This window comes from Emys orbicularis, chromosome 6 (assembly GCF_028017835.1).
Source record: "Emys orbicularis isolate rEmyOrb1 chromosome 6, rEmyOrb1.hap1, whole genome shotgun sequence".
In the NCBI taxonomy this organism is placed as follows: domain Eukaryota; kingdom Metazoa; phylum Chordata; order Testudines; family Emydidae; genus Emys; species Emys orbicularis.
Window position 1 is genome coordinate 69,134,438 of NC_088688.1, and position 26,699 is coordinate 69,161,136.

The 26,699-nt window shown below is 41.4% G+C and overlaps 1 protein-coding gene across 1 annotated transcript in view; it reads left to right on the forward strand.

Annotated features, from left to right (window-relative positions):
* The window catches only part of MAN2A1 (mannosidase alpha class 2A member 1), a 215,318-nt gene that overhangs the window by 117,907 nt on the left and 70,712 nt on the right, over positions 1 to 26,699 (forward strand). Inside the window, exon 12 of the mRNA XM_065406341.1 lies at positions 3,785 to 3,852. Coding sequence (XP_065262413.1) covers positions 3,785 to 3,852 — 68 coding nt within the window. The remainder of the gene's footprint in view (positions 1 to 3,784; positions 3,853 to 26,699) is intronic.

Here is a 26,699-nt window from a genome sequence, read left to right on the forward strand (position 1 = left end):
ACATTATCATCAAAGAGGCTGATAAAGGAGGTGCTGTTGTCATCATGAACAGGTCTGACTACCAGAAGGAGGCTGCCAGACAACTCTCCAATACCAAATTCTACAGGCCACTTTCCTCAGATCCCACTGAGGAATACACTAAGAAACTGCACCATCTACTCAGGACACTCCCTACACTAACACAGGAACAAATCAACATACCCTTAGAGCCCCGACCGGGGTTATTCTATCTACTACCCAAGATCCACAAACCTGGAAATCCTGGACGCCCCATCATCTCAGGCATTGGCACTCTCACTGAAGGACTGTCTGGATATGTGGACTCCCTACTCAGACCCTACGCCAGCAGCACTCCCAGCTATCTCCGTGACACCACAGATTTCCTGAGAAAACTACAATGCATTGACCACCTCCCAGAAAACACCATCGTAGCCACCATGGATGTAGAGGCTCTCTACACAAACATCCCACACACAGATGGAATACAAGCTGTCAGGAACAGTATCCCTGATGATGACACAGCACAACTTATTGCTGAGCTCTGTGACTTTATCCTCACGCACAATTATTTCAAATTTGGTGACAATATATACCTCCAGACCAGTGGCACTGCTATGGGCACCCGCATGGCCCCACAATATGCCAACATTTTTATGGCTGACCTGGAACAACGCTTCCTCAGCTCTCGTCCACTCACGTCCCTTCTCTACCTACGCTACATTGATGACATCTTCATCATCTGGACCCATGGGAAGGAGACCCTGGAAGAATTCCACCATGATTTCAACAGCTTCCACCCCACCATCAACCTCAGCCTGGACCAATCTACACGGGAGGTCCACTTCCTAGACACCACAGTACAAATAAGCGATGGCCACATTAACACCACCCTATAACGAAAACCCACCGACCGCTATGCCTACCTTTATGCCTCCAGCTTCCACCTCGGACACACCACATGATCCATCGTCTACAGCCAAGCGCTGAGGTACAACTGCATCTGCTCCAACCCCTCAGACAGAGACCAACACCTACAAGATCTTCACCAAGCATTCTCAAAACTACGATACCCACACAAGGAAATAAAGAAACAAATCAACAGAGCCAGACGTGTACCCAGAAGCCTCCTGCTACAAGACAGGCCCAAAAAAGAAACCAACAGAACTCCACTGGCCATCACCTACAGTCCTCAGCTTAAACCTCTCCAACGCATCATCAGTGATCTACAACCCATCCTGGACAATAATCCCTCACTTTCACAGACCTTGGGAGGCAGGCCAGTCCTTGCCCACAGACAACCTGCCAACCTTAAGCATATTCTCACCAGCAACCACGCACCGCACCATAACAACTCTAACTCAGGAACCAACCCATGCAACAAACCTCGATGCCAACTCTGTCCACATATCTACACCAGCAACACCATCACAGGACCTAACCAGATCAGCTACAACATCACCGGCTCATTCACCTGCACGTCCACCAATGTTATATATACCATCATGTGCCAGCAATGCCCCTCTGCTATGTACATTGGCCAAACTGGACAGTCACTACGCAAGAGGATAAATGGACACAAGTCAGATATCAGGAATGGCAATATACAAAAACCTGTAGGAGAACACTTCAACCTCCCTGGCCACACAATAGCAGATGTAAAGGTAGCCATCTTACAGCAAAAAAACTTCAGGACCAGACTCCAAAGAGAAATTGCTGAGCTCCAGTTCATTTGCAAATTTGACACCATCAGATCAGGATTAAACAAAGACTGTGAATGGCTATCCAACTACAGAAGCAGTTTCTCCTCCCTTGGTGTTCACACCTCAACTCCTAGCAGAGCACCTCACCCTCCCTGATTGAACTAACCTCGTTATCTCCATACTGATTTATACCTGCCTCTGGAGATTTCCATTACTTGCATCTGAAGAAGTGAGGTTCTTACCCACGAAAGCTTATGCTCCCAATACTTCTGTTAGTCTTAAAGGTGCCACAGGACCCTCTGTTGCTTTTTATAGTAGTGTACTATAGGAGTATGGTTATTACCATAGCATGTAAGAGTCCTAGTCATGGACCAGAACCCCATTGTACTAGGCACTGTACAAACATAGCACAGAAAGATGGTCCTTCCCCTTTACAATCTTATCAGACAAGGGACAACTGATGGATACAGAGACACAAGGAGTACAAGGAAACAATGAGACCATATTGGTCAGCATGGTAGGCCATAGTCTCTCCACACCGATGGTATAACCATTGTCGAGTTTTTTTTTGTAGATATCACGGAAATCGAGAGTTTTAAGGAGTGATTTGAAGGAGAATAATAAGGTAGCTGTGTGAATGTCTATGGGGAGCTTCTCTGAAGCATGAGGGGCAGCATGGCAAAAAGTACAAGGGTGCTTGTTTGAAAATGTAACCAGGGTGAGTTATGGAGGTGGAGTCAACATTTTGATAGTAAATGAGCAATGATAGGTAGGGTGGGGATACGCCATGAAGAGCTTTCAAAATGAAGACAAATAGTTTACATTTGGTGTGATAGAGAAGGGGGAGCCAGTGGAGGGATGCAAAGAAAGAGGTTGTCACAGATCCTAGCTGAGCATCTCTTCCAGGCAGTTTTACTCAGACCTTTAAGAACATAACTTTGGGTAGAAACCAAACATGGAAAATTTCAGCCATAGAGGTGAACTTTTGAGAATAGTCTGAGTAATTGAAATTAGAGAGTTCTAATGAAAGCCATTTTACTATTTTTAAGTATAATGGCTGCTACTCCCAGTATAAATAACCTATAGGTGTGAACTTATCAAGTCAGTGTTAGAAGGTGTGTTTTGTTTATTTTATTATATTCATTCACATTTTTAAGACAAAATGGAGCGCTGTAGGCCACAACCCTTAATGATTTACTAGCAGTAACACAAATGTTACTGCTTATGTAGTATAAAAAAACTTACCTTCTTTAGGCTGTGACTACTAGAGAGTGACATGATCATAAGGGGGAGCTATATAAAGACTCCTTGTGCAAGGACAGGCAAACAGTCTCAGCATTTTGTAGAGAGATTCTGGAGTTTAGGCAATAAATCTGTTTTTGAAAGTGCTTAGTGCATAAACTTACACTGTTACTGATGTATACTGGCCTGCTGATGAACCAACACCTCGTTTAAAAAAAACCCTCAAACCTTAATTTATCTGGAGGCCCCCACAATCCTCCCTCCCGTTCTTTTGTGTGTGTGTAAACTTGGGTGGTGGAGCAGGGAGAGAATAGTTTGTTGAATTCTAACAAAGAGTAAACCTATGGCTTCTGCAACTAAACTGTAGGACTATAGTGCTGGAAAGGGTAAACCTCCAGCAATAGAAAGTTAATTTCAATGTACTGAAGCTGTTTGTAAACCACACCAGCTTTATTAGTGATTAGAATGTCTAGTACACACTTGTAGAAACCTGTATAGGTGTCAATGAGTGTGAAGGTTGGGAATAACAATAAATGACTTAATGGGAACAATGATTTCAAATTGGATGAATAAGTATACATTTTTCCTTTCTATCAAAATCTATTTAGACAGGTATGTTCATAATCTTCTTGCCTTAACTATGGAGTTGGCGATGTTTATCTGGTGAGGTGGGGACTAGTGTCTTCCTGCATATTGTGGTAAATTAGATTTCATTGGAACTCACTATTGGTGTCATGTGGATAGTGCATTTTTATGTCTTGGTTCTTCCAACACTGAAATGTATGATTTTTAGTTTGCTCTATATTCATTGAAATGTAAATTTAAAGTTTTTTCCCCTGTAGGATGATGATCAATCCTCACAAGATTCTCTGCCACGCAAGACAGTTATAAAGCTGAGTATACAGCCAAGGTAAATAACGCATTAATACGCAATATTTGAAAGTTTCCATATAGCAACGTCTCTTCTGCTAATCACTTAATTTCTTTAGTGTTTTTAACTTTATTTTGTTCTAAAATAATTAGTTTTGGTAAAATTTTAGTTCATGTTGAATTTTCCAAAATTAAAAATATTTCCCATTTTTAATTGCACAATGGAAGTTTCCCACTTTATTCATGCTAAAAATTAGCATAAATGGAATGCTAAGATTGCAAAATAAGGCACTCAAGTTGAAAATAGTATTACCAACTAAATCATCCCAGCCAAGGCTTTGTCAAGCCAGGCCTTAAAAACCTCTAAGGATGTAGATTCCACCACCTCCCTAGGTAACCCATTCCAGTGCTTCACCACCCTCCTAGTGAAAGTGTTTCCTAATATCCAACCTAGACCTCCCCCACTGCAACTTGAGACCATTGCTTCTTGTTCTATCATCTGTCACCACTGAGAACAGCCTACCTCCATCCTCCTTTGAACCCCCCTTCAGATAGTTGAAGGCTGCTATCAAATCCCCCCTCACTCTTCTCTTCTCCAGACTAAATAACCCCAGTACCCTCAGCCCCTCCTCGTAAGTCATGTGCCTCAGACTCCTACAACATAGCTGTATGTTGTTAATGTTAGTTTTTCATTGGCCATTCAGAAATGTGCTAGATGTCATAGAGACACAAGACATGCCCCCTGCTCCAAAGAGCATGCAGTCTAAATTACTCATGAAGCAATGAAGAAGCAAGACAATAGAGGTGTAGAAGTGAAGGAGAAGAGTATAAAGAGGAGTGTTGCCATCCTGCTGTTTGACAAGCTAAATCTCTGGTGGCCTTTTTTGTTTCCATATCAGTTTCAAAGTCATGTATAATATGATGTCCTCTATCACAAGACTTGGTATCAGAGGTTTACTAAAATTCAGTTGTGTTACATCTCTTGACTGTTACCAGATGCCTTATAATTTATCAATAATGTATTAATTATAAATATGTGCTGTTTATTCATGGTCTGTTATCCTGTAGATGTTTAGTAAATTTTTTTCTGTTCATGTGTGTTCCAATATTTTAGCAAGGATAGAAGTCATTGTTCTTTTCCCTAATTGAAAACTGGCATTATATTTGGTTTTCTCTGGTCTTCCAGTGCCTCTGTGTGGACCATGATTATTTTAAATATAGTCAGCATTTAGTGTAATTTTTTTAAACCTCGGGATTCATCCAGACGAGCTAATAAATTTATATGTTCAAAATTTCAAAGCATTCTTGAATCTGCTTGTAATGAATGATTGATACTGATTCTTCATTCCTTACCAACTTATTATTTTTCTTATTTAATACAGATATAAGTGTTAACTAGAAGACTAGTCATTTTCTAAAATGAGCTAAATGTAATTTCAGGTATTAAAACTGATTTTTAAAAATATGTTTTCTCATCCTTATCGCCTGTAAAAGATGCACACAAGCAACAAGGAAAACTAATTGGGAGAGCCAGGGAAGCTGACTATACACAAAACTGGCATATTGAAAAATAGAATTTTTCTCTAATCATTGTCATAGTTACAGATAATACCTAAGATTATAATTCAGCTAGAATTCTTTAAAAATAATTCAAAATTTGTAATTTGAATCATTAGTTAGTTCTCTCCCATTTTTCAATGAACCTACCTTTTTGTACTTTCCTTCCATAGCTATTTCTGTATATCAGTAATTTGTAAAAGGTCATCTCTCTTATTCTGTGATGCCACAGCGGTTGGAATGACACACCCAGACTTCAATAGAATGCGGCCGGTAGCAGGCTGTTGGCACTGAAAGGCTTGTGACTGATTGCACAGATTCTATAGAGTCCAAGAGGATGCCTTTGTAGTTATGTTGTCCCCTGTTCTTAAGAAGCCATTTACATGTGGCTTGGAAAGCTAGGACCCACAGGAGCTCAAGGGAATGAGGCGGGATTGTGGCATCCAATTTTCTGAAAGAACATATAAAGAGTACAATCTTCTAGGAAGGGGGCGGCTGCTGCTGCACAGAGAAAACTACTCTCCATTCCCCGAAGGAATACTTCAAATGTATGTACTTTTGCTTGCTTTTTTGGTGGTGTGAACTCATTTTTTAGAAAGCAGATACAGGAGCTGAGGGCCTTTGAAGATACTTTGCTTTGTACTGGCACTCTAAAATAAATAGTCAGACCTAATTTCCAGAAGAGATTTATTTTTCTTCTATACAAAAAAGGTTTCCTGTTGTTTAAGGAAAGTTGTATGAAAGTGTAGTCTAGTATATAACTCAGCTCTGGACTTCACTCCCTTTTCCAGAGTCAGGGTCTAAACTTGAGGTCACACTGTGAAGCCTTTCTGATTTCTTTTATAGAATAGTGTCAAGTATCAGGAGGTAGCCATGTTAGTCTGTATCCACAAAAACAACAAGGAGTCCGGTGGCACCTTAAAGACTAACAGATTTATTTGGGCATAAGCTTTCGTGGGTAAAAAACACTTCTTCAGATGCATGGAGTGAAAATTACAGATGCAGGCATTATATAATGACACATGAAGAGATGGGAGTTACCTCACAAGTGGAGAACCAGTGTTGACAGGGCCAATTCGATCAGGGTGGATGTAGTCCACCCCCAATAATAGATGAGGAGGTGTCAATTCCAGGAGAGGCAAAGCTGCTTTTTGTAATGAGCCAGCCACTCCCGGTCCCTATTCAAGCCCAAATTAATGGTGTTAAATTTGCAAATGAATTTTAGTTCTGCTGTTTCTCTTTGAAGTCTGTTTCTGAAGTTTTTTCGTTCAAGTATAGCTACTTTTAAATCTGTTATAGAACGTCCAGGAAGATTGAAGTGTTCTCCTACTGGCTTTTGTATGTTACCATTCCTGATGTCTGATTTGTGTCCATTTATTCTTTTACGTAGGGACTGTCCGGTTTGGCCAGTGTACATGGCAGAGGGGCATTGCTGGCACATGATGGCATATATAACATTAGTAGACGTGCAGGTGAATGAGCCCCTGATGGTGTGGCTGATGTGGTTGGGTCCTATGATCGTGTCGCTAGAGTAGGGGACAGAGTAGGCAACGAGGTTTGCTACAGGAATTGGTTCCTGGGTTAGTGTTTCTGTGGTGTGGTGTGTAGTTGCTGGTGAGTATTTGCTTCAGGTTTGGGGGCTGTCTGTAACCAAGGACTGGCCTGCCTCCCAAGGTCTGTGAGAGTGAGGGATTGTTTTCCAGGATAGGTTGTAGATCGTTGTTGATGTGCTGGAGAAGTTTTAGCTGGGGGCTGTACGTGATGGCCAGGGTGTTCTGTTATTTTCCTTGTTGGGCCTGTCCTGTAGTAGGTGATTTCTGGGTACCCGTCTTGCTCTGTCAATCTGTTTCCTCACTTCCCCAGGTGGGTATTGTAGTTTTAAGAATGCTTGATAAAGATCTTGTAGGTGTTTGTCTCTGTCTGAGGGATTGGAGCAAATTTGGTTGTACCTTAGGGCTTGGCTATAGACAATAGATCATGTGATGTGTCCTGGATGGAAGCTGGAGGCATGTAGATAAGTATAGCAGTCAGTAGGTTTCCAGTATAGGGTGGTGTTTATGTGATCATCACTTATTTGCACTATAGTGTTCAGGAAGTGGACACTGATGGTGCCAGGCAGGGTGGATAAAAATCAAGGATTAAGAAAAAATATAAGATTTTTAAAATTTAAATTAGGTACTTTTTTATTTTTAAAAATAAACCTATTTAAACTTGAATTTGAAATTATGATAACCTATGTTAAGGCCTAAACTTACTATAATCTATTAAAATAATTTAAATAAACACCTGACATTGTATAATTAGTGACATGGCTTGTGTGCAAAGATTTTATTTTACTTCCTTTGAAAGAGATGAGGAACAGTTCTCAAAGGAACTGGTTTTCAGTAAGCAGCAGAGGGTGTCCACTCTTCAGCAGAACATCCATTTAAAACGAACACCTAACAACATTTATCTGTAGCTAACATCTTGGCTTCCTCTCCAGGTCAGCCAAAATGCAGATACTTGAGGAGAGAACAAATACTATTTTCTCAACAATAATACTAACAATAAATAATGATCTAAATGAAAAACTAAAATTATAAAATGTAATTTTTGTAAATAGTGTTACATTATCTAAAAGTCTGCTGACAGTGAACAATGGCAAGAGATCTACTGTGCAGGCAGGAGAGAAAGGAAATAAAGTAGTTGGGACCACATGCCACGTAAACTTGGTTAGGAATGTCTTGTTGTTCTTCAAGATGAGTGTCCCTATGGGTGCTCCACTCTAGGTGCGCATGCGCCCTATGTGCCTCTGATTGGAGATTTTAGGTAGCAGTGCCTGTTCAGCCCACGCATACACCCCATGGAGCCTTTTGCTCTGTACTGTGGCTATAAAGAGCTGTGTGGGCAAACTGCCCTACCTTTCCTCTCAACCGCCTTGCCCTGAGATGGAGCCTCAGCAGTGTCTGAGTTGAGTTTACCTCAACTGTATTTTTTTCTCTTATCTAATTAGCTAGTTTAGTGTTAGTACTTTAGTGTTGGTTTTGTATTAGTTGTAGCAATTCTATAACTTAAAACAAAATTAAAATATTTAATTTTTTTATTCATATATATACATATATTTTGTTATAGTTTTAGTGTAAGGACTGTTGTCCTTTCCCCTTTATTTTCTCCTCTTAGGAGAACTTAAATGCTGGGAGGGCATGCCCAGTCCTCCAAATTTTAAACACTGCCTTTCATGCTGTGAGGCGATCCCAGTCATAAGGAGGGCTTTAGCTCTCTGGGTTTCTGAGGGAAGTCCAAAATACAGTTGATTACCTTCCTTTTGACAGATCGAAGCTATTTGCTGAAAAAACTGATGAGTTCCTGCATAACTTAAGACTCTAGGACCGTCTTCTTTTCACTTGGAATTTACACCCCTGCACATAAAAAAAAAAAAACTTTAGTGAGTCCCAGACGGCGCAGAGATCCCACTCAGCTTCCTTTCTCCCAGAGACATTACGAATTCCTAGCATAAGAGACAACGGTTCCAGAAGAGAAGACCATCTACCTCTGGGGCATCAAGCTCATAACCTACAACTTTGAAGCATGAATTTTTATGGGGTGGTCAAGGTGCTGAGTTACCATCCTCACTCATATCTGCTGCAACAATCTACATGTCTCCCTTGTTTTGGCAACCACCTTTCTCATTTCTGTCAGGAATGGGACCATATCTCTATGGACAAGTGGGTTTTGGAGTTAACTCTTGCAGCAACAATTCTATCATTGGACCAATGGGATTGGTTCTTGGCCCTTGACCTGCAAGAGACTTACTTTCATGTAGCAATCCACCCCTCCTGCAGAAGATTCCTATATTTCACTCTGGGTCAAGAGCATTTTCAATACAGAGTTCTGCTCATCTTCACAGAAAAGGAATTCTGATATTCTCATATTTCAGTGATTGCCTTCTCAATAAAACACACAAGACTTCACATGTACTGCCTTCAGGGGTGATTCAGAACTGTTTATTTTGAACAAATTACTCTCAATGCCTTCAATCATGGAAGTCCCTCAACTGGTGGAAGGACCCTCACAATGTTTGCATAAGGTTTGTCTTTGCACAGCCATCTCCAATGTCAGTAATAACAGATGCATCCCTACTGGGATGGGGAGCTCATATAGACATGCACACTGCTCATAGGTCTTGGGTCCACGCTGCACATCACCTTAATGGAACTCAGAGCAGTCTGAAATGCTTGTCTCCATTTTCTTCCACTAATCAGGGGAAAATACGTGAAGATCATGACTAACAACATGTCATGCATATTTATATCAACCATCCAGGGGGAGCGAGATCACCCTCCCTCTGCACTGAAGCCGTGAGTTAGATCCCATTACGCTCCACCACCTATTTCATTATTGGGGTGTCCTGCAGATAGGCTTGTTTGCCATAGCCAAGAACAAGAAAAGCTCCCAGTTCTGCTCTAGAGGCAGTCTGGATCATTACTCCATGGGAGATGCCTTTCACTTTTGTTGGAGTTCAGATCCTTCAACCTCAAGATTCTTCGACTCAAGGCATGGCAGATGGATGGTTTGCAGGGTTGAAAACAACTTGTTCTGAGGACATAGAGAGTGCTTTTGCATAGAAGAAGAAAATCCATTCCTAATACACCTCTACCCCGATATAACGCTGTCCTCGGGAGCCAAAAAATCTTACTGTGTTATAGGTGAAACCGTGTTATATCGAACTTGCTTTGATCCGCCGGAGTGCGCCTCCCCCCCCCCCCCCCGAGCACTGCTTTACCGCGTTAAATCCAAATTTGTGTTATATCGGGTCGCATTATATCGGGGTAGAGGTGTACCTACCTGTAAAAATGGGGAGATTCAGTCACTGGTGTGGCCTAAGACATCTTTGACCTACATCCTCTCCATTAGCCGATATATTAGATTACATCCTAAAGCCAAAAATGACAAGATTGTCTCTAAGAAGAATTAGAGTACACTTGAAAGCTATTACAACCTTCCATCATACAGTAGAGGGTTTTTCCATCTTTGCTTATGCTACAATGATGAGGTTTCTCAAGGGACTGGGGAATCTTTCCACAAGTCAGATGCCCTACACTCACTTGCGACCTCCACTTGGTACTTATATGCCTTATGAGGCCCCCCTTTGAACCTGTGGTTACCTGCTCCCTTCTACATTTGTCTATGAAAACAGCCTTTCTCTTAGCCATTACTTATGCTCAAAGAGTTTGAGAGATAGGGGTTCACAATCTTTAAGGATAATGTCACATTGTGACCACATCCCAAGCCATTAGTTTGTCTTAATTCTTTTCCTTTTTGTTCTCTTCCTTTCCTTATCTTTATTTTGGATACTAGCATTCCAGGTATTGGCCTTTGAAGGTACCTCCCTGGCTTGTACTAAGACATAGAACAAAGGTATTTTGATTGACTAGTTTCCTGTTGGCTTAAGCCAAATGCTCAGTTGTGCTACTGTAGGGTATTGTGGGATGTAGCTTAGTGTGAGTAATAAGAACTCTGGGAAAAACAGAGGTCAATTCAGCTCTCATAACTGCCAGGCATTCATGTAATGCGATATATACTAAAGTAACAATCTCATGTGCGTATATCAAAGTACATGTAGGACCAATCGTAAAATGTTCTGAAGTAGTTCCAGGATTCACAAGGCCTGGTGAATGAGGATCTGCATCATCTGACCTTTATCACAGGGCTTCTTAACAATGGAGAAAAACAGGACTGGGCTATTGCAGCCTGAGCCACAACCCACAGGTGGAAACCCTGTCCCACAGTGCAACCCCTGCCTGTGGAGGTGGTAACAGGGGACTCTCATGTAGGAGACTGCTACTAGGATGGTAGGAGGTCAACCATCATTGGTCTTCAGGTAGGTTGGAACCTCTCTCCATCGAATTGAAATCAAAGGGCTGTTAGCTCAGGCATCCCATCTCATTGAAGTTGTCAGAATATCACAGGAAGAGAGAGGTAGTCTCTAACATATCTAGCTCTCAAATAACATAAGGTTTTCTAGGGTCGAACCAAACTTCTTAAAATTTATCCAGAAATGAAATGATTCACTGCAAGTCATAGAGCACAGATGTAATATTTTTGAGACCTATTTCTTAATAAGCAGTCAAACATTTTGTGCTAGCTGAATTTTTCAAGTTGTCTTAAGGTTTAGCCCTATGTAGAACACATTGTATTAGACAAGACTCAAGGTGACAAAGCCATGCATAACTACACTCAGGTCTGTTTCTTGAAATACAAGGTCAGTTGTCTTGCTAAGACCAAATTGAAAAAAAACATCCTTAGTTATGGCTCCTATCTCAATATCTAGCAGCAGATAGACACAACAGAAGTTCAGTTTCCAAACCTGAGTAACAAATAGTGGGCATACTTTTATTTGATGAAATTGATTATCTTTGTTCTCCCCAGCCCTCAAATATTACATCAGTCATCTTTCACAATGATACTCAGCCAATCAGTTCTCATCTCTATTCTGATCTCATTTGGACAGTAGGTCAGTCAATCAACCTCACTGATTACCTCTGAAAAAAATGTCAGTGTACAGTTGCTTTTACTTTTTCAAGAAAGCACTTGACAAGATTTTGTTGCTACTATTGTCAGAATACAGAATTGTAATGCATGCTAAGGATACATTATCCATGTAATATGTGGTAAGGAATATATGCACAAGAAGTGTAACTTGGTTGTAAAGGAGACTTATAGTGTGAAATGATGGAAAGAAAAGCCTGTGCTGAGGACTTGAGCCAAGGTTGAGAAAGCTGCAGTGGGAAGTGCTATAGGAAAATTAGGTGTCTTGCTGAACTACAAAGATTAAAACATCACCCAGAGGCATAATAACCTTAGAATCTGGCAAGTCTAATTTCAAGTCCTGTTTGTGTTGCCCGTCTTCCAGGTATAGGATGAGTTTACATGAGTCTCCATAAGGATATAGAGTTCTGAATAAGAGTGTATTTTGATCACCATATAGATTTTGTTACATTTGTACATGGACCCTGAGATAAGTGATAAAATGATACTTATAACTACATACGAATAAAATAAACTGTATAGGAATAAATTCTTTGACTAGCATAATAAAAATAACATTTGACTTTCTTAAATATTGTGATATTCTAGCATGTAAAATATGAGCATTAAAAAAGAATACTAGTGTTGTATATAAACTATACAGAGTTAATAAATTGCAAAGAATCACAGGGTCAGAAGGGACCACAAGGGTCATCTAGTCTAACCCCCGGTCAAGATGCAGGATTTGTTGTGTCTAAGCCTTCCAAAACAGATGGTTATCCAGCCTCCTTTTGAAAACCTCCAGGGAAGGAACTTCCACAAGCGCTCTAGGCAGTCTGTTCCATTGTCCTACTGTTCTTACAGTTAGGAAGTTTTTTCTGAGATTTAATCTAAATCTGCTATGCTGTAGTTTGAACTCATTGCTTCTTGTCTTGTCGTTTGTGACAAGAGAGAACAACTTTTCCCGTCTTTTTTAAGGCAGCCTTTCAAGTATTTGAAGACCCCATCAATCTCTTCTTTTGCAAACTAACTGTATCCAGTTCCTTTAAATTTTGCTTGTATGGCTTGCATTCCATTCTTCTGATCATCTTTGTCACTCAACACTGGATCTTTCCAGTTTCTCCACATCCTTTCATTGGTGACCAAAATTGGACCTACTACTCCAGCTGAGGCCTAACCAGCATCAAGTAAAGCAGTACTATCACATCCTGTGACTTGCATGCTATGCCTCTGTTAATGCAACCTAAAATGGCATTTGGTTATTTATTTTTTTTATTTACTTTCTTATTTGCAACAGCATTGCATTGCTAACTCATGTTGAGGTTGTGATCCACCACAACTCCCAGATCCTTCTCAGCAGTGCTGCTGCCAAGCCATTTATCCCCTATTCTGTTTTTGTGCAATTGTTTTTTTTCTCCTAAGTGTAGCACCTTACATTTGTCTTTGTTGAATTTCATTTTGTTGTCTATAGTCCATTTCTCCAATTTATCAACATTCCTCTGAATCTTAGCTCTATCCTCCAAAGTGTTGGCAACCCTCCCTAGCTTTGTGTCATCTGCAAATTTGTTCAGTATGCTCTCTATTTCTACATCCAGATCATTAAGAAAGATATCGAACAACACTGGACCTAGAACAGAGATCCCCGTGGAACCCTATTTGAGACCTCCCTCCAAACTGACATCATTCCATTAATTGTTACTCTTTGTTTGGGGTTGTTTAACCAATTATGTAGCCACTTAATGTTAGTTTTGTTGAGCCCACATTTCTCCATCTTACTTATTAGAATGTCATGTGGGACTATGTCAAAAACCTTGTTGAAGTCCAGGTATATTATGTCCATTGCATTCCCCCTATGCACCAAACTAGTTACCCTGTCAAAGAAGGAAATCAAGCTGGTTTGGCATGATTTGTTCATGATAAATCCGTGCTGGTTGCTAGTGTTTACCCCTTCATCCTCCAGGTATTCCAAATTGAATGTTTTATACATTGCTCTAATAGCTTCCTGGTATCAAAGTCAGGCTGACTGGTCTATAGTTCCCCAGCTCCTCCTTTTTTTCTCTTTTTTTAAAGATGGGCACTACATTAGCCCTTCTCCAGTCTTCTGGGACCTCACCTGTCATCTATGAGTTTGCAAATATTTTTTTGCAAACTAATTTTATAATTAAAATATTATAATTTTCTTCCTTAGCATAACAAACTGGTTTGGAATTGAATTTTGATAGAAATATTGCTGGAGTTTTGCCTTGGATAAAATTGCAGTAACATTTGCAAAAAGGGTTATATTCTGCCAGCTGTTTTAAAGTAGAACTTCTCACTGACTTTTATTGCTTTTATTTTATTCTCAGACAAGCGAGAGAGAGGGACCATTAGAAGTATGTGTTTCAAAAGAAAGTATTTGCATTTTTATGACAATTTAGTTATAGGTTTGGACTGAATGATCACTTCATCACATCAGAATAGTTCAAATATTTTAGGGATTAAGATAATCATGGAATTTTATGAGCATAATTATCGTGATTAAATAGTTGCATTTTTAATTTCTCTGATATAATCAACTTACCTACTTCATATAACATTGAAATTGATGAACAGCTCATGTTGAGTATTGATTTTGATAGTTTATCATCAAGCACATAAGTGAAATTGGGCTTTTTTTTTTCTTACACCAAAAGCTCTCTCAGAAATGGTAGTTGAAAATGAACAAAAGCAAAGGTGGCTGTCTTCAGTGTTTTTTTTTTTTTTTTTAAGTCTTAGATAAGAAAAGTATTTTTTACTGTATGAACATATCTGCTATTTTTTTAAATAAACTCTAAGTACCCCATGACTTCCATGTTGGTTCTGTGTAATTTGCATAAGTAACTGGTATTTTAACAACAGCTTATTTGGAATACTGAAAACTAAGTGATAAATAAGATCAGGGTATGTGTGTGCATTTCGTTGTGAGGGGCAATCTTGTTTGTTGAAACCAACCAAAATTAAAAATCAGAAAACAGAAGAAAATTATGTATTTGACCTATAAAGACAAGAAAGATAATCACTATGAAGACTTGCTTTTGGTTCATTGTTGAGAAACAGAGTTGATATTGGTTTTTCCACAGGAAAATGTATCTCTTCTTTAGTGACTCATTGCACTCCAAAGTGTTCTAAGAAATTAACGTATTTCTCTATGAATATCCAATTTTGACTGTGCATCCCTTTGCTTCTGAGTACAAGTACTGTAATACATTCTGAAAGTTTTCAAACCTTTATCATAAACCATTATTACATGAAATGGTTGTATATAATTATCCTTGTCCTCTAGTTATTGGTTTCTCATTATTTTTGATGAAGTAGTGATAGTCTGTTCTGAATACTTAATTTGCTTAGTTTCTTTCAATAGACTTTCTGCTGTGGTTACAATTTCAAAATTACACTGTAGAAACTAGTTTATGCATTGTTTTAAATTGTTTAACTTTGCAACTTTTCACAATTGAATTGAAATTTAAGATTTTCTATGTAGTGTTTTGAATTCAAAACGACCTTGACAAATTGGAGAATTGGTCTGAATTCAACAAAATGAAATTCAATAAAGACAAGTGCAAAATACTTCACTTGGAAAGGAAAAATTGAATGCAAAACTCCACAATTGGGAATTACTGGCTAGGTCATAGTACTGCTGAATGGATTTGGGCATTATAGTGGAACACAAATTGAACATGAGTCAACAATGTTACGAAGGGGTGGAAAAGGGTAATGTCATTCTGGAGTGTATTAACAGGAGTGTTGTATATAAGATATAGGAGGTAATTGTCCTGCTGTACTTAGCACTGATGAGGCCTCAGCTTGAGTACTATATATCCAGTTCAGGGCCACACATGTTAGGGGAGATGTGGACAAATTGGAGAGAGTCCAGAAGAGAGCAACAAAATTGAAGAAAGATTTTGAAAACCTGACCTATGAGGACAGATTAAAAAAATGGGGCATGTTTAATCTTGACAAAAGAAAACTGAGGGGAGACCTAATAAGTCTTCAAATATGTTAAGGGCTATTATAAAGAGAATGGTGTTCCACTGAAGGTAGGACAAGAAGGTAACCGGCTTAATCTGCAGCAAGGGAGGTTTAGGTTAAATATTAGGAATATCTTTCTACCTATAAGGATAGTTAAACTCTGGAATAGACTTCCAAGGGAGGTTATGGAATCCTTATCATAGGAGGGTTTTGAGAACAGGTTGGATGGACAAACCTGTCAGGGAGGATCTGGGTTAACTTGGTCCTGCCACATTGCAGGGGGCTGGACTTGATGACTTCTTGAGGTCCCTTGCAGTCCTACACTTCTATGATTCTATGATTTTGACAATTTTGTAGCTTATCTTATTTCTGATTGCAACAGTAGTGCAGTCATTGCATTATGAAGGTGTCATTTTCTGACACTCACAAATGATCTCTCTCTTGCCATGGCAAAGACCATAATATCAATGAGGAATGCTGCATCTTCTTAGGAACAACTTCTTGGTACCCATTACAAATAAGTTGCGTTGGGTTTATTATGGAAATGGCTTGTGAACTGCAGTACCACTACTTTAACTTGAAAGATGTCTTTCTGTAAAGTGTTTTCACAAAGCAGAGAATCCTCTTCGTTGATTAAAATAACTATTCTAGCCAAGAGTTACGAAAAATGGAACCTTGTGGACCATATGCATGTATTTTAAAGTCTTTTTTTGGAAGTAGAGAATATTTCCTTTCAGTATATCAGGATGTCTGTATACTATTACTTAGCTGCAGTGTCTGGTCTTCTCCTTCAGCCTTTCTTCTCGTGTTGCTTAAAGCAACATTGTAGTTAGTCCAGGGCTGTCAGGGCACAGACTGAAGTGATATGGCATATTTCAAATCTTCTGTTCTTCTGAACCAGATTTTTTTTCCCTTCTAAATACAGATTAATAAAGCCTGCACTACAAGAGGAACAAGGAAAGGATTTTAGTGAAGGTACTTCCTGATCCTGAAAAAGTCAGGGGGCTTCAAGCCCATCTTGGACTTCAGAACACTTCACAACTTTGTGGTAAAAGAAAAATTTAAAATAGTGCCTTTGGATTTAATCCTTTTATCCTTAATGAGAGAGTAGTTTTGTGCTCTAGAATAGGATATAAATGCTGCTAGGAATGCATCTGAATCACAGGAAGTACCTGTATTTGGAATATCTAGTAGATGCATAACATTTATAGAAAGTGTTGTCTTAGGTTGGTGTTGGCTTTTTGTATTTTCTCTGAAAAATTATCATTCTTATTTATTGTGCCATTGTGTCTGTGTTCACTGTGAGTGCTGTTTTCTTGAAGGTGTTCCATATCTAATAATTGGCTGAAGTAGTTGACTAATGTGGAGGGTAGGCCTCAACAGAAGAATGAGAATTTGTTATATCTAATACATTTTCTAAATCTCTTCTTATAATGTCATCTTGCTTGTATAGAGTGATATTGCTCAAGTAAGGTCACATAACATTGTTGAATCACATGGCCCAAATCTATTTGTTTCCATGGCATGTGTCAAAGGGCAAATAGTTAATACTTTTAAAGTGAGTAAATAAGACTCTCCTCTGATATTTATATTTTTCAATCTATGCTACATCTCTGTTCTTTCAACAAATCACTAACAGCAGGATTTCTGAAATGCGAAAGTGAATAGTTCGCTCTTTGAAAATGTCTCTTCTTCTTGGCCCTGATGATTAACTCTTGGGAGGGGACTCTGAGGGGAGGAAGTCTCAAACTGTTCCCTCATGGAGATGTCCTCATATTTGTCATCCTAAGAGAAGCCCATCGGATCCACCTCCAAACTTGGCAGATCTATGAGGATCTGTGCAGATTCTATAGCATCAGCAGAAGGTTAGGGCTCTCTCTTCAGAGGTCCCGTATCTCTTAACTGGCTCTGTTCCCTGATAGTGCAGTGCTGTTGAATTCCTCCTGCCAGCTGCTTGCTCTGGCGAGAACTACCCAAGGTGGTGGTATTGTCACCAGAGAGTCTCCATAAGGCTAATTGGGAAACAGTGTGCCTGTTGCCTGCCCAGTCTCCACCCATGCAACACACACACATCTCAGATCTTATAGAGTCTGGGGGAGAAGACTGATGTGGAGGTGACTGAACCCCACTTCCTGCTGTGCACAGATCTAGGGGGCATGATCTGAGACCTTGTTAGGAAGCGCTTTGCTTGAATGGCATGAAATTTAAAATGTCAATGAAAGATTCTCTTGTCCACAAAATCACTGTTTTTAAGCACCCTTGTTATACATTAAACAGAATTCTGACAACCAGTACCGCTTTTGGAGGTAATGGCAACTTTATTTCTTAACCTTTAATATTTAGATCTACTTCTCAATTAATCATTCTTCTCCTTCTTTACTGATTTTTAAAAAAAATCAGTTTAATCACAAAATGTCAGCTTCTTCCTGCTTCAATTTGAGTCCTTCTGAATTCTTGGGGGGAATGGATCAGCATTCACCTCTCACTCCCTTTCAGTACGTGGCCTAAGCCAGGAAAGCTAATGAACCAACCAGCGGTCCAAATTCGGTGATGAATCCTGGTCACGTGACACCTGAGCATGTTGCGCATATGCTAAGAAGAAGACTGAATTCTTGTTATCCCAATTACTGTTTATGGATGGAATTTTTTTTTCTTGTGTGGTAATTTGGTTTTTATAACAGAGAATTTATGGTCTTTGGATCATAGATTCTGGTGCCGTGGTCTATATGGTATACCTTATTAAAGCAGAACTTGAGAATTGCACTTAGCTTCTCAAACAGCTAAAACAGCCTTACGTTAAATAATCTCATTGTCTAAAAGATCAGATGTGCATATTTTATTTAAAAAAAGAAAAAACCCTTCAGTAGGTGACTGGTAGTGAAAGTGTGTGTGAGTGCATGTGTGCATAAGTGTGGAAAGGGTGCCCAACTTCTACCCACTCCCCATGTGCAGACTATGGATCCTGCATGCATGTGCACTCACACGTGTGCACGCATTTTTACCACCAGTCACCTGCTGACGATTTTTTTAAAGTGCTAGAATGCTGAAGTAGAAACATCCTTCTACTAATAAAAATTGAAAAACAAAAACAAAAGGGATGATATTCGACAGAATGCAACTCTTGTATTTTTCATTCAATTTCTAGAAGATAGTATGTGATTGAAAAGATTGGTCAGTGGATTTCTTGGCTCAGTTGGTTAATGCTGACAGGCTTGCTGGCTGGCTAGAGGTTACTTGCCTGTAGATGCCAGATCTTAAATGCCGCATCTTGCTGGATTCCTACTGCTTGGTGCCCAGCTGCAAGGGTGAGGGAAACACAGGCCTTCTTGTCCAGAGCATGGTGGCATCTGGAAGCCAAAGCCAGAAGCAAGCAGTTGCTTTCTTCTCATGCATCAGGTTATGAAGATGATGGCCTGATTGGTTCCTATTCCTTGTAATTCTCCTCAAGAGTTTCTTGGTGAATCGGACAAGGGCACTCTCCCTTTAAAAGTCATTGGCATCATCTAGTGGGGCTTGATTAGGTCAATGTACGCAAACAAAGATCCTTCCCTTCAATTCTGGAAAGTCTTCAAGATGCTTCAGGGGTTTGACATTCCGAGTCCACTGATTGGCGAAGTTGATGTCAGCTTCTATTGATCACGAAGTATACCAACCATCCTATAAAAATTCTAACTCCAACTCCCAATTTTGGGGGAGAGCACAGAAAAAAGCTAGCGAAAGGTTTGAAGCAAAATAATAGTCATTCACACTCAGTCGTGCACACAAAGTCCCTTGTTCTTAAGACTAAGCAATTGTTCATCTGTTCCATAGACAGGTAGTTAACGTCACTTCTTTATATTTTGGAACTCATTAGCCATGAATATTTCATTTTTGAACAGGATTTGTGATGAACAAAATCTGAGTAAATCATTGGATTAGCACTTTCAGAGTAAATCTATGTACTTTTAAAAATCATGATTGAGTTCAGTTTTCCTATGTAGGCTTATCTTCCTCACATATTTTTATTTAAGAAAACATAGTGTGAGAACTTTTCACACATCTTTGTCACAAGTACAGTATAGCTTGTAATGCAATAAAAAAAAAAATCCACATACACCTTTTGCATTGTAGTTAGAATTCAGCCATGACCTGAAAAATCTGCGTAGGTGGCACTGGGATTTAAATGACTAAGAATTGTTTATTTGATAAATATTTGACTTGAATGTTAATATTATCCATGATAGATTCTTATTAATACGTTTGTCTGTGAACTTGGAATGTAAATTTGTTTTATTGTACCATGGGCAAGGCATTTCACACAGGAAATTCTAGTTTCTGGCCTCGAGTGGACAAATGGATATTCTGTGCAATGCATTTCTATATGAGATGGTAAAAATTCCTTATCTCCACATTTTCTCCATAAGCATCTGCCACTCAGCAAGCTGACTGATTTATTTGGCCTGTATGCATCATATAAGAACATAAGAATGGCCATACTGGGTCAGACCAAAGGTCCATCTAGCCCGGTATCCTGTCTACTGACAGTGGTCAAGGCCAGGTGCCCCAGAGGGAGTGAACCCAACAGGCAATGATCAAGTGATCTCTCTCCTGCCATCCATCTCCACCCTCTGACAAACAGAGGCTAGGGACACCCTTCCTTACCCCTCCTGGCTAATATCCATTAACGGACTTAACCTCCATGCATTTATCCAGTTCTCTTTTAAACACTGTTATAGTCCTAGCCTCCACAACCTCCTCAGGCAAGGAGTTCCACAAGTTGACTGTGCGCTGTGTGAAGAAGAACTTCCTTTTATTTGTTTTAAACCTGCTGCCCATTAATTTCATTTGGTGGCCCCTAGTTCTTGTATTATGGGAACAAGTAAATAACTTTTCCTTATTTACTTTCTCTACATCACTCTTGATTTTATATACCTCTGTCATATCCCCCCTTAGTCTCCTCTTTTCCAAGCTGAAAAGCATACTGTAGCATCTAGCATTTAATAAGGATGTTTAACCTTGTCCCAGTTATTATATGTTGAGACTACAGAAGAAATATTGATAAACTACTTATAGCACATTAGTTCGCTGTGTAACATGATGTACAGATTAAGATGCTGTTTTCCAAGATTACCACAAATCTGTATGTAATCTAATTATTTTTCAAAGCTTAGAAGTTAGATTTCTCTAGACTCATAGCTCTCCTCTGGTATACAATAATTTTCTCTCTCATAAGCACTTGCTGCTCTATGATCCATTACAACTGGGTTTATAATGAAATATAATAAAGAAGAGAAAGTCACTAAAATATGTATGTACACTGCTCTTTCAGTGCTTTTTTCTGTGTTCACACCTTATTGGCTCTTTTTCTGTCATCGCTTTTTTTCCTTTCTGCACAGGATTATTTGTTGCTTTGGTGCATACTCTAGATTCTTGGCTGCATCTCTTGTTAGCCTTGGATGCATCTCTTTCATTGATGCTTTCTTTTTTTAGGTTTTCTTCCTGCATCTCCAGGAAAGAAGTTCAGCGGCTTCAAACAATGTGCCTGTGGTAGAAAAGATTTAGTCATGGATGAGCATTACGACTGTGTCCGCTGCATTGGAATTGAGCAGATCTGTCTGGAAATGTCATTGAGTAGTCACGTTTTGTGGGAAATAAGAAATTCCTCCTGGAAGCTCCCCAGAGGGACTCCAGGGACTGTTAAGTATCGGACTTGTATTGCTTCAAAGGATCAATCCCTGATACAAAAACCCAAATCAAGCTCTTCCACTGAGCACCAGGACTTACTGTTGATACAGATCCAACCTCCCAGGTTGCCTCAAAGCAATGTGCACTAACAGCATCATAAATTCAGGTGTCTTGAAGAGGTGGCATTGATGCTGCCTCAAATTGGTGGTAAATTAGCTCTGGTTCTTGAGAAGAAATCTCAACAGCTGGCTTGGATTGAGAGCCAATTGCCTTTCACTGTGCCACTGTTGAAGCACAAGACAGGACTTGGAAACAGATTCAGGGAACTTCTGGGGCAGTGTATGATCTCAGACCTAGTTAGGTTCATCAGGTTTGTTTTTAAGGCTGCCTCAGCAACAGTCTTATCCTCAGCGCATAGCTGGAAGATCCTTCATCAAAGTCTGTCGAATTCTTGTGCAAGAGTTGTGCTCTTTTCACTAATGTTGATGCCTGACTCTGAGAGTTGGCTGTATCAGTAGGATCGCTGGTCTTGATGCTGAGCGTCTAGGAGCAGTCAGAAGCATCATTTGTCAAGTCAGTGCTAATGGTCCTACATCTTAGTGAACCGTAGTAAACTCCTTGAGTGCAAATGGCAATCCTATGGTAGATGGCATTGAAGATACAGAGGTTTCAGTGGCCTGTTCTTGGTGAGTTAATGATGAAAGTGTATATGGCTTATCAGATCTCCAAATGCAGTAGAAATTTTTTTCCAGCCCCTACATGGCATATTTTCCAGGAGCAAGGAGAATCTGCAAGGTGGATCTGCAAGCTAATCCAAGGGTATGTCTACACTACGAGAGTAGTTCGATTTCACTTAAATCGAATATGTGGAATCGATATTGCAAAGTCGAACGTGTGTGTCCACACTAAGGACAGTAATTCGACTTTGTGAGTCCACACTAACGGGGAAAGCGTCGACATTGGAAGCAGTGCACTGTGAGCAGCTATCCCACAGTTCCCGCAGTCCCCGCTGGCCGTTGGAATTCTGGGTGGAGCCGCCAATGCCTTCTGGGTAAAAAAATGTGTCGAGGGTGCTTTTGGGTAACTGTCGTCATCCGTCCGTCACTACCGCCCTCCCTCCCTCCCTGAAAGCGCCGGCGGGAAATCAGTTCGCGCACTTTTCTGGTCAGTGACAGCACAGACGCCACAGCACTGCGAGCATGGAGCCCGCTGCTACCATCGCTGCAGTTGTGGCCGTTGTCAACGCCTCGCAGCTTATCATCCACCTTTCCCAGAGGCAGATGCAGATAAATCAGGCGAGGAGGCTACGGCACCGCGGTGAGGGCCTGAAGTCTGAGAGTAGCACAGGCCTGCCAGAAAGCACGGGACCCAGCGCCGAGGACATCACGGTGACAATGGGTCATGTGGATGTTGTGGAACGGCGATTCTGGGCCCGGGAAACAAGCACGGACTGGTGGGACCGCATAGTGCTGCAGGTCTGGGATGAATCCCAGTGGCTGCGAAACTTTCGCATGCGGAAGGGGACTTTCCTTGAACTTTGTGAGTTGCTGTCCCCTGCCCTGAAGCGCAATGACACCCGGATGCGAGCAGCCCTGACTGTCCAGAAGTGAGTGGCCATAGCCCTCTGGAAGCTTGCAACGCCGGACAGCTACCGGTCAGTCGCAAACCACTTTGGCGTGGGCAAATCTACCATGGGGGTTGTTGTGATGCAAGTAGCCAACGCAATCGTTGAGGTACTGCTCTCAAAGGTAGTGACCCTGGGAAACGCGCAGGCCATCATAGATGGCTTCGCCGCGATGGGATTCCCAAACTGCGGTGGGGCTATAGATGGAACTCACATCCCTATCCTGGGACCGGACCACCAGGCCAGCCAGTACATTAACAGAAAGGGCTACTTTTCAATGGTGCTGCAAGCACTGGTGGACCATCGGGGACGTTTTACAAACATCAACGTCGGATGGCTGGGCAAGGTTCATGACGCTCGCGTTTTCAGAAACTCTGGTCTGTTTAGACGGCTGCAGGAAGGTATTTACTTCCCGGACCACAAAATAACTGTTGGGGATGTGGAGATACCTACAGTGATCCTCGGGGACCCAGCCTACCCGCTAATGCCCTGGCTCATGAAGCCCTATACTGGCGCCCTGGACACTGAACATAAGAACATAAGAGAGGCCGTACTGGGTCAGACCAAAGGTCCATCTAGCCCAGTATCTGTCTACCGACAGTGGCCAATGCCAGGTGCCCCAGAGGGAGTGAACCTAACAGGCAATGATCAAGTGATCTCTCTCCTGCCATCCATCTCCATCCTCTGACGAACAGAGGCTAGGGACACCATTCTTACCCATCCTGGCTAATAGCCATTTATGGACTTAGCCACCATGAATTTATCCAGTCCCCTTTTAAACATTGTTATAGTCCTAGCCTTCACAACCTCCTCAGGTAAGGAGTTCCACAAGTTGACTGTGCACTGCGTGAAGAAGAACTTCCTTTTATTTGTTTTAAACCTGCTGCCTATTAATTTCATTTGGTGACCCCTAGTTCTTGTATTATGGGAATAAGTAAATAACTTTTCCTTATCCACTTTCTCAATATCACTCATGATTTTATATACCTCTATCATGTCCCCCCTTAGTCTTCTCTTTTCCAAACTGAAGAGTCCTAGCCTCTTTAATCTTTCCTCATATGGGACCCTCTCTAAACCCTTAATCATTTTAGTTGCTCTTTTCTGAACCTTTTCTAGTGCTAGAATATCTTTTTTGAGGTGAGGAGACCACATCTGTACACAGTATTCGAGATGTGGGCGTACCATGGATTTATATAAGGGCAATAATATATTCTCAGTCTTATTCTCTATCCCCTTTTTAATGATTCCTAACATCCTGTTTGCTTTTTTGACCGCCTCTGCACACTGTGTGGACATCTTTAGAGAACTATCCACGATGACGCCAAGATCTTTTTCCTGACTCGTTGTAGCTAAATTAGCCCCCATCATGTTGTATGTATAGTTGGGGTTATTTTTTCCAATGTGCATTACTTTACATTTATCCACATTAAATTTCATTTGCCATTTTGCTGCCCAATCACTTAGTTTTGTGAGATCTTTTTGAAGTTCTTCACAATCTGCTTTGGTCTTAACTATCTTGAGTAGTTTAGTATCATCTGCAAACTTTGCCACCTCACTGTTTACCCCTTTCTCCAGATCATTTATGAATAAATTGAATAGGATTGGTCCTAGGACTGACCCTTGGGGAACACCACTAGTTACCCCTCTCCATTCTGAGAATTTACCATTAATTCCTACCCTTTGTTCCCTGTCCTTTAACCAGTTCTCAATCCATGAAAGGACCTTCCCTTTTATCCCATGACAGCTTAATTTACGTAAGAGCCTTTGGTGAGGGACCTTGTCCCTGCGTGGCTCTGTGATCCTGAAAAAGAACTGTTCAACTACCGGCTGAGCAAGTGCAGAATGGTGGTGGAGTGTGCTTTTGGCCGTCTCAAGGGGAGATGGAGAAGCTTACTGACTCACTGTGATCTCAGCGAAACCAATATCCCCATTGTTATAGCAGCTTGCTGTGTGCTCCACAATCTCTGTGAGAGCAAGGGGGAGACCTTTATGGCGGGGTGGGAGGTTGAGGCAAATAGCCTGGCTGCTGATTACGCCCAGCCAGACAGCCGGGCGATTAGAAGAGCCCAGCGGGACGCGCTGTGCATCCGGGAGGCTTTGAAAGCTAGGTTCCAGAGTGAGCAGGGTAACCAGTGACTTTTAAGTTTCTGTACAGAGAAGCTGAACCTGCCTCCGTTTCTTTACCCAGTTAATGTTGACTATCCTCTCCAGTTACATACCCCCTTCCAAAAAAAATAAAATCAGTTCTATTTTGTTAATGAACACCGTTGTCTTTATTACTGTTTTCGCGGGAATGTTTTAAACCTGGGACGCAGACTATGGTGGGGAGCGGGTGTAGTGTACTGATGCAAATGACGCTTCTAAACTCCAGGAATGACAGGTTCCGCAGTGGTGGACTGGTTGTTTCAACGGAGCCTGCCAGCCCTCCTGATCGGGACTGCGTGTATGTGGGGGCTATGTGACTTTGTGGCAGGGGGAGGAGGGTTACAGATCCCCTGCTGCGTGGCTCTGTGATCCAGGATAAGGACCGCTGCATAAGATCTGTAACTGCCCTCCCCTGCCACAAAGTCACAGAGCAACCCCCCCCCCCCCCCAAAACATGAAAACCACCTCCCAGACTGACCAGGGTAACTAGTCACTGCACTGTGTATGTGCCCTGCTGCTGGACCTGCCCCCGCCTCTGTACCCTGCTAAAGGTGACTGTCTTGTCCAATTACCAACCCCCTTCCCTCCCTTCAGACAGACTCTCCTCCAAAAGAACATGATGGAAACAGTGATTAACAGAAACGTATATTTTATTAGCAACTACACATGAAACGGGGGGGTGAAACTTGGACGGGGACTTGTGTGAGGCGGGAAGGAAAGGACTTGTCAAATTTTGGGGAATGAGAGCCTTCTAGTAGTAGAGCAGTCTGCAGGGGTGGAGTGAGAGTTTTCACGGACTCTGCCGCCCCTCCTTCTTTGGACTTTGGGTGAGGGGGGTATGGGACTTGGTGGCGGGGGAGGGCGATTAGAGAGAGACTGCAGCTGGGCTCTGTCCTCCTGCCTCCGTTCCTGCAGAGCATCCACAAGGCGCCGGAGCGTGTCCGTTTGCTCCCTCATTAGTCCAAGCAGCGTTTGAGTCGCCTGCTGGTCTTCCTGCCGCCACCTCTCCTCCCGTTCCATGTGTGAACGGTGCATTTGTGACAAGTTCTCCCTCCACTGGGTCTGCTGGGCTGTCTGGGCTCGGGAGCAGCCCATGAGTTCCGAGAACATGTCTTCCCGTGTCCTCTTCTTCCTCCGCCTAATCTGCGCTAGCCTCTGGGAGTGTGATGCCAGGCTGGGTTGGGAGACAGTCGCAGATGTGGCTGTGGGAATGGGAAAAAGGGAGTGAATTCCTCAGAAAGATAAATGTAGTTGTGAACAAAGAACATAGTCTTTCTCTGTGAACAAGACCATGCACTGCACCTATCACATGCGCACTCAGGACAAGGTCGAATTTTCGGCCCTCGCATTCAGTGCCTGGGGTCTTGCACTGCCGATCTGAGAAGCGGGGCAGGACACCGGAA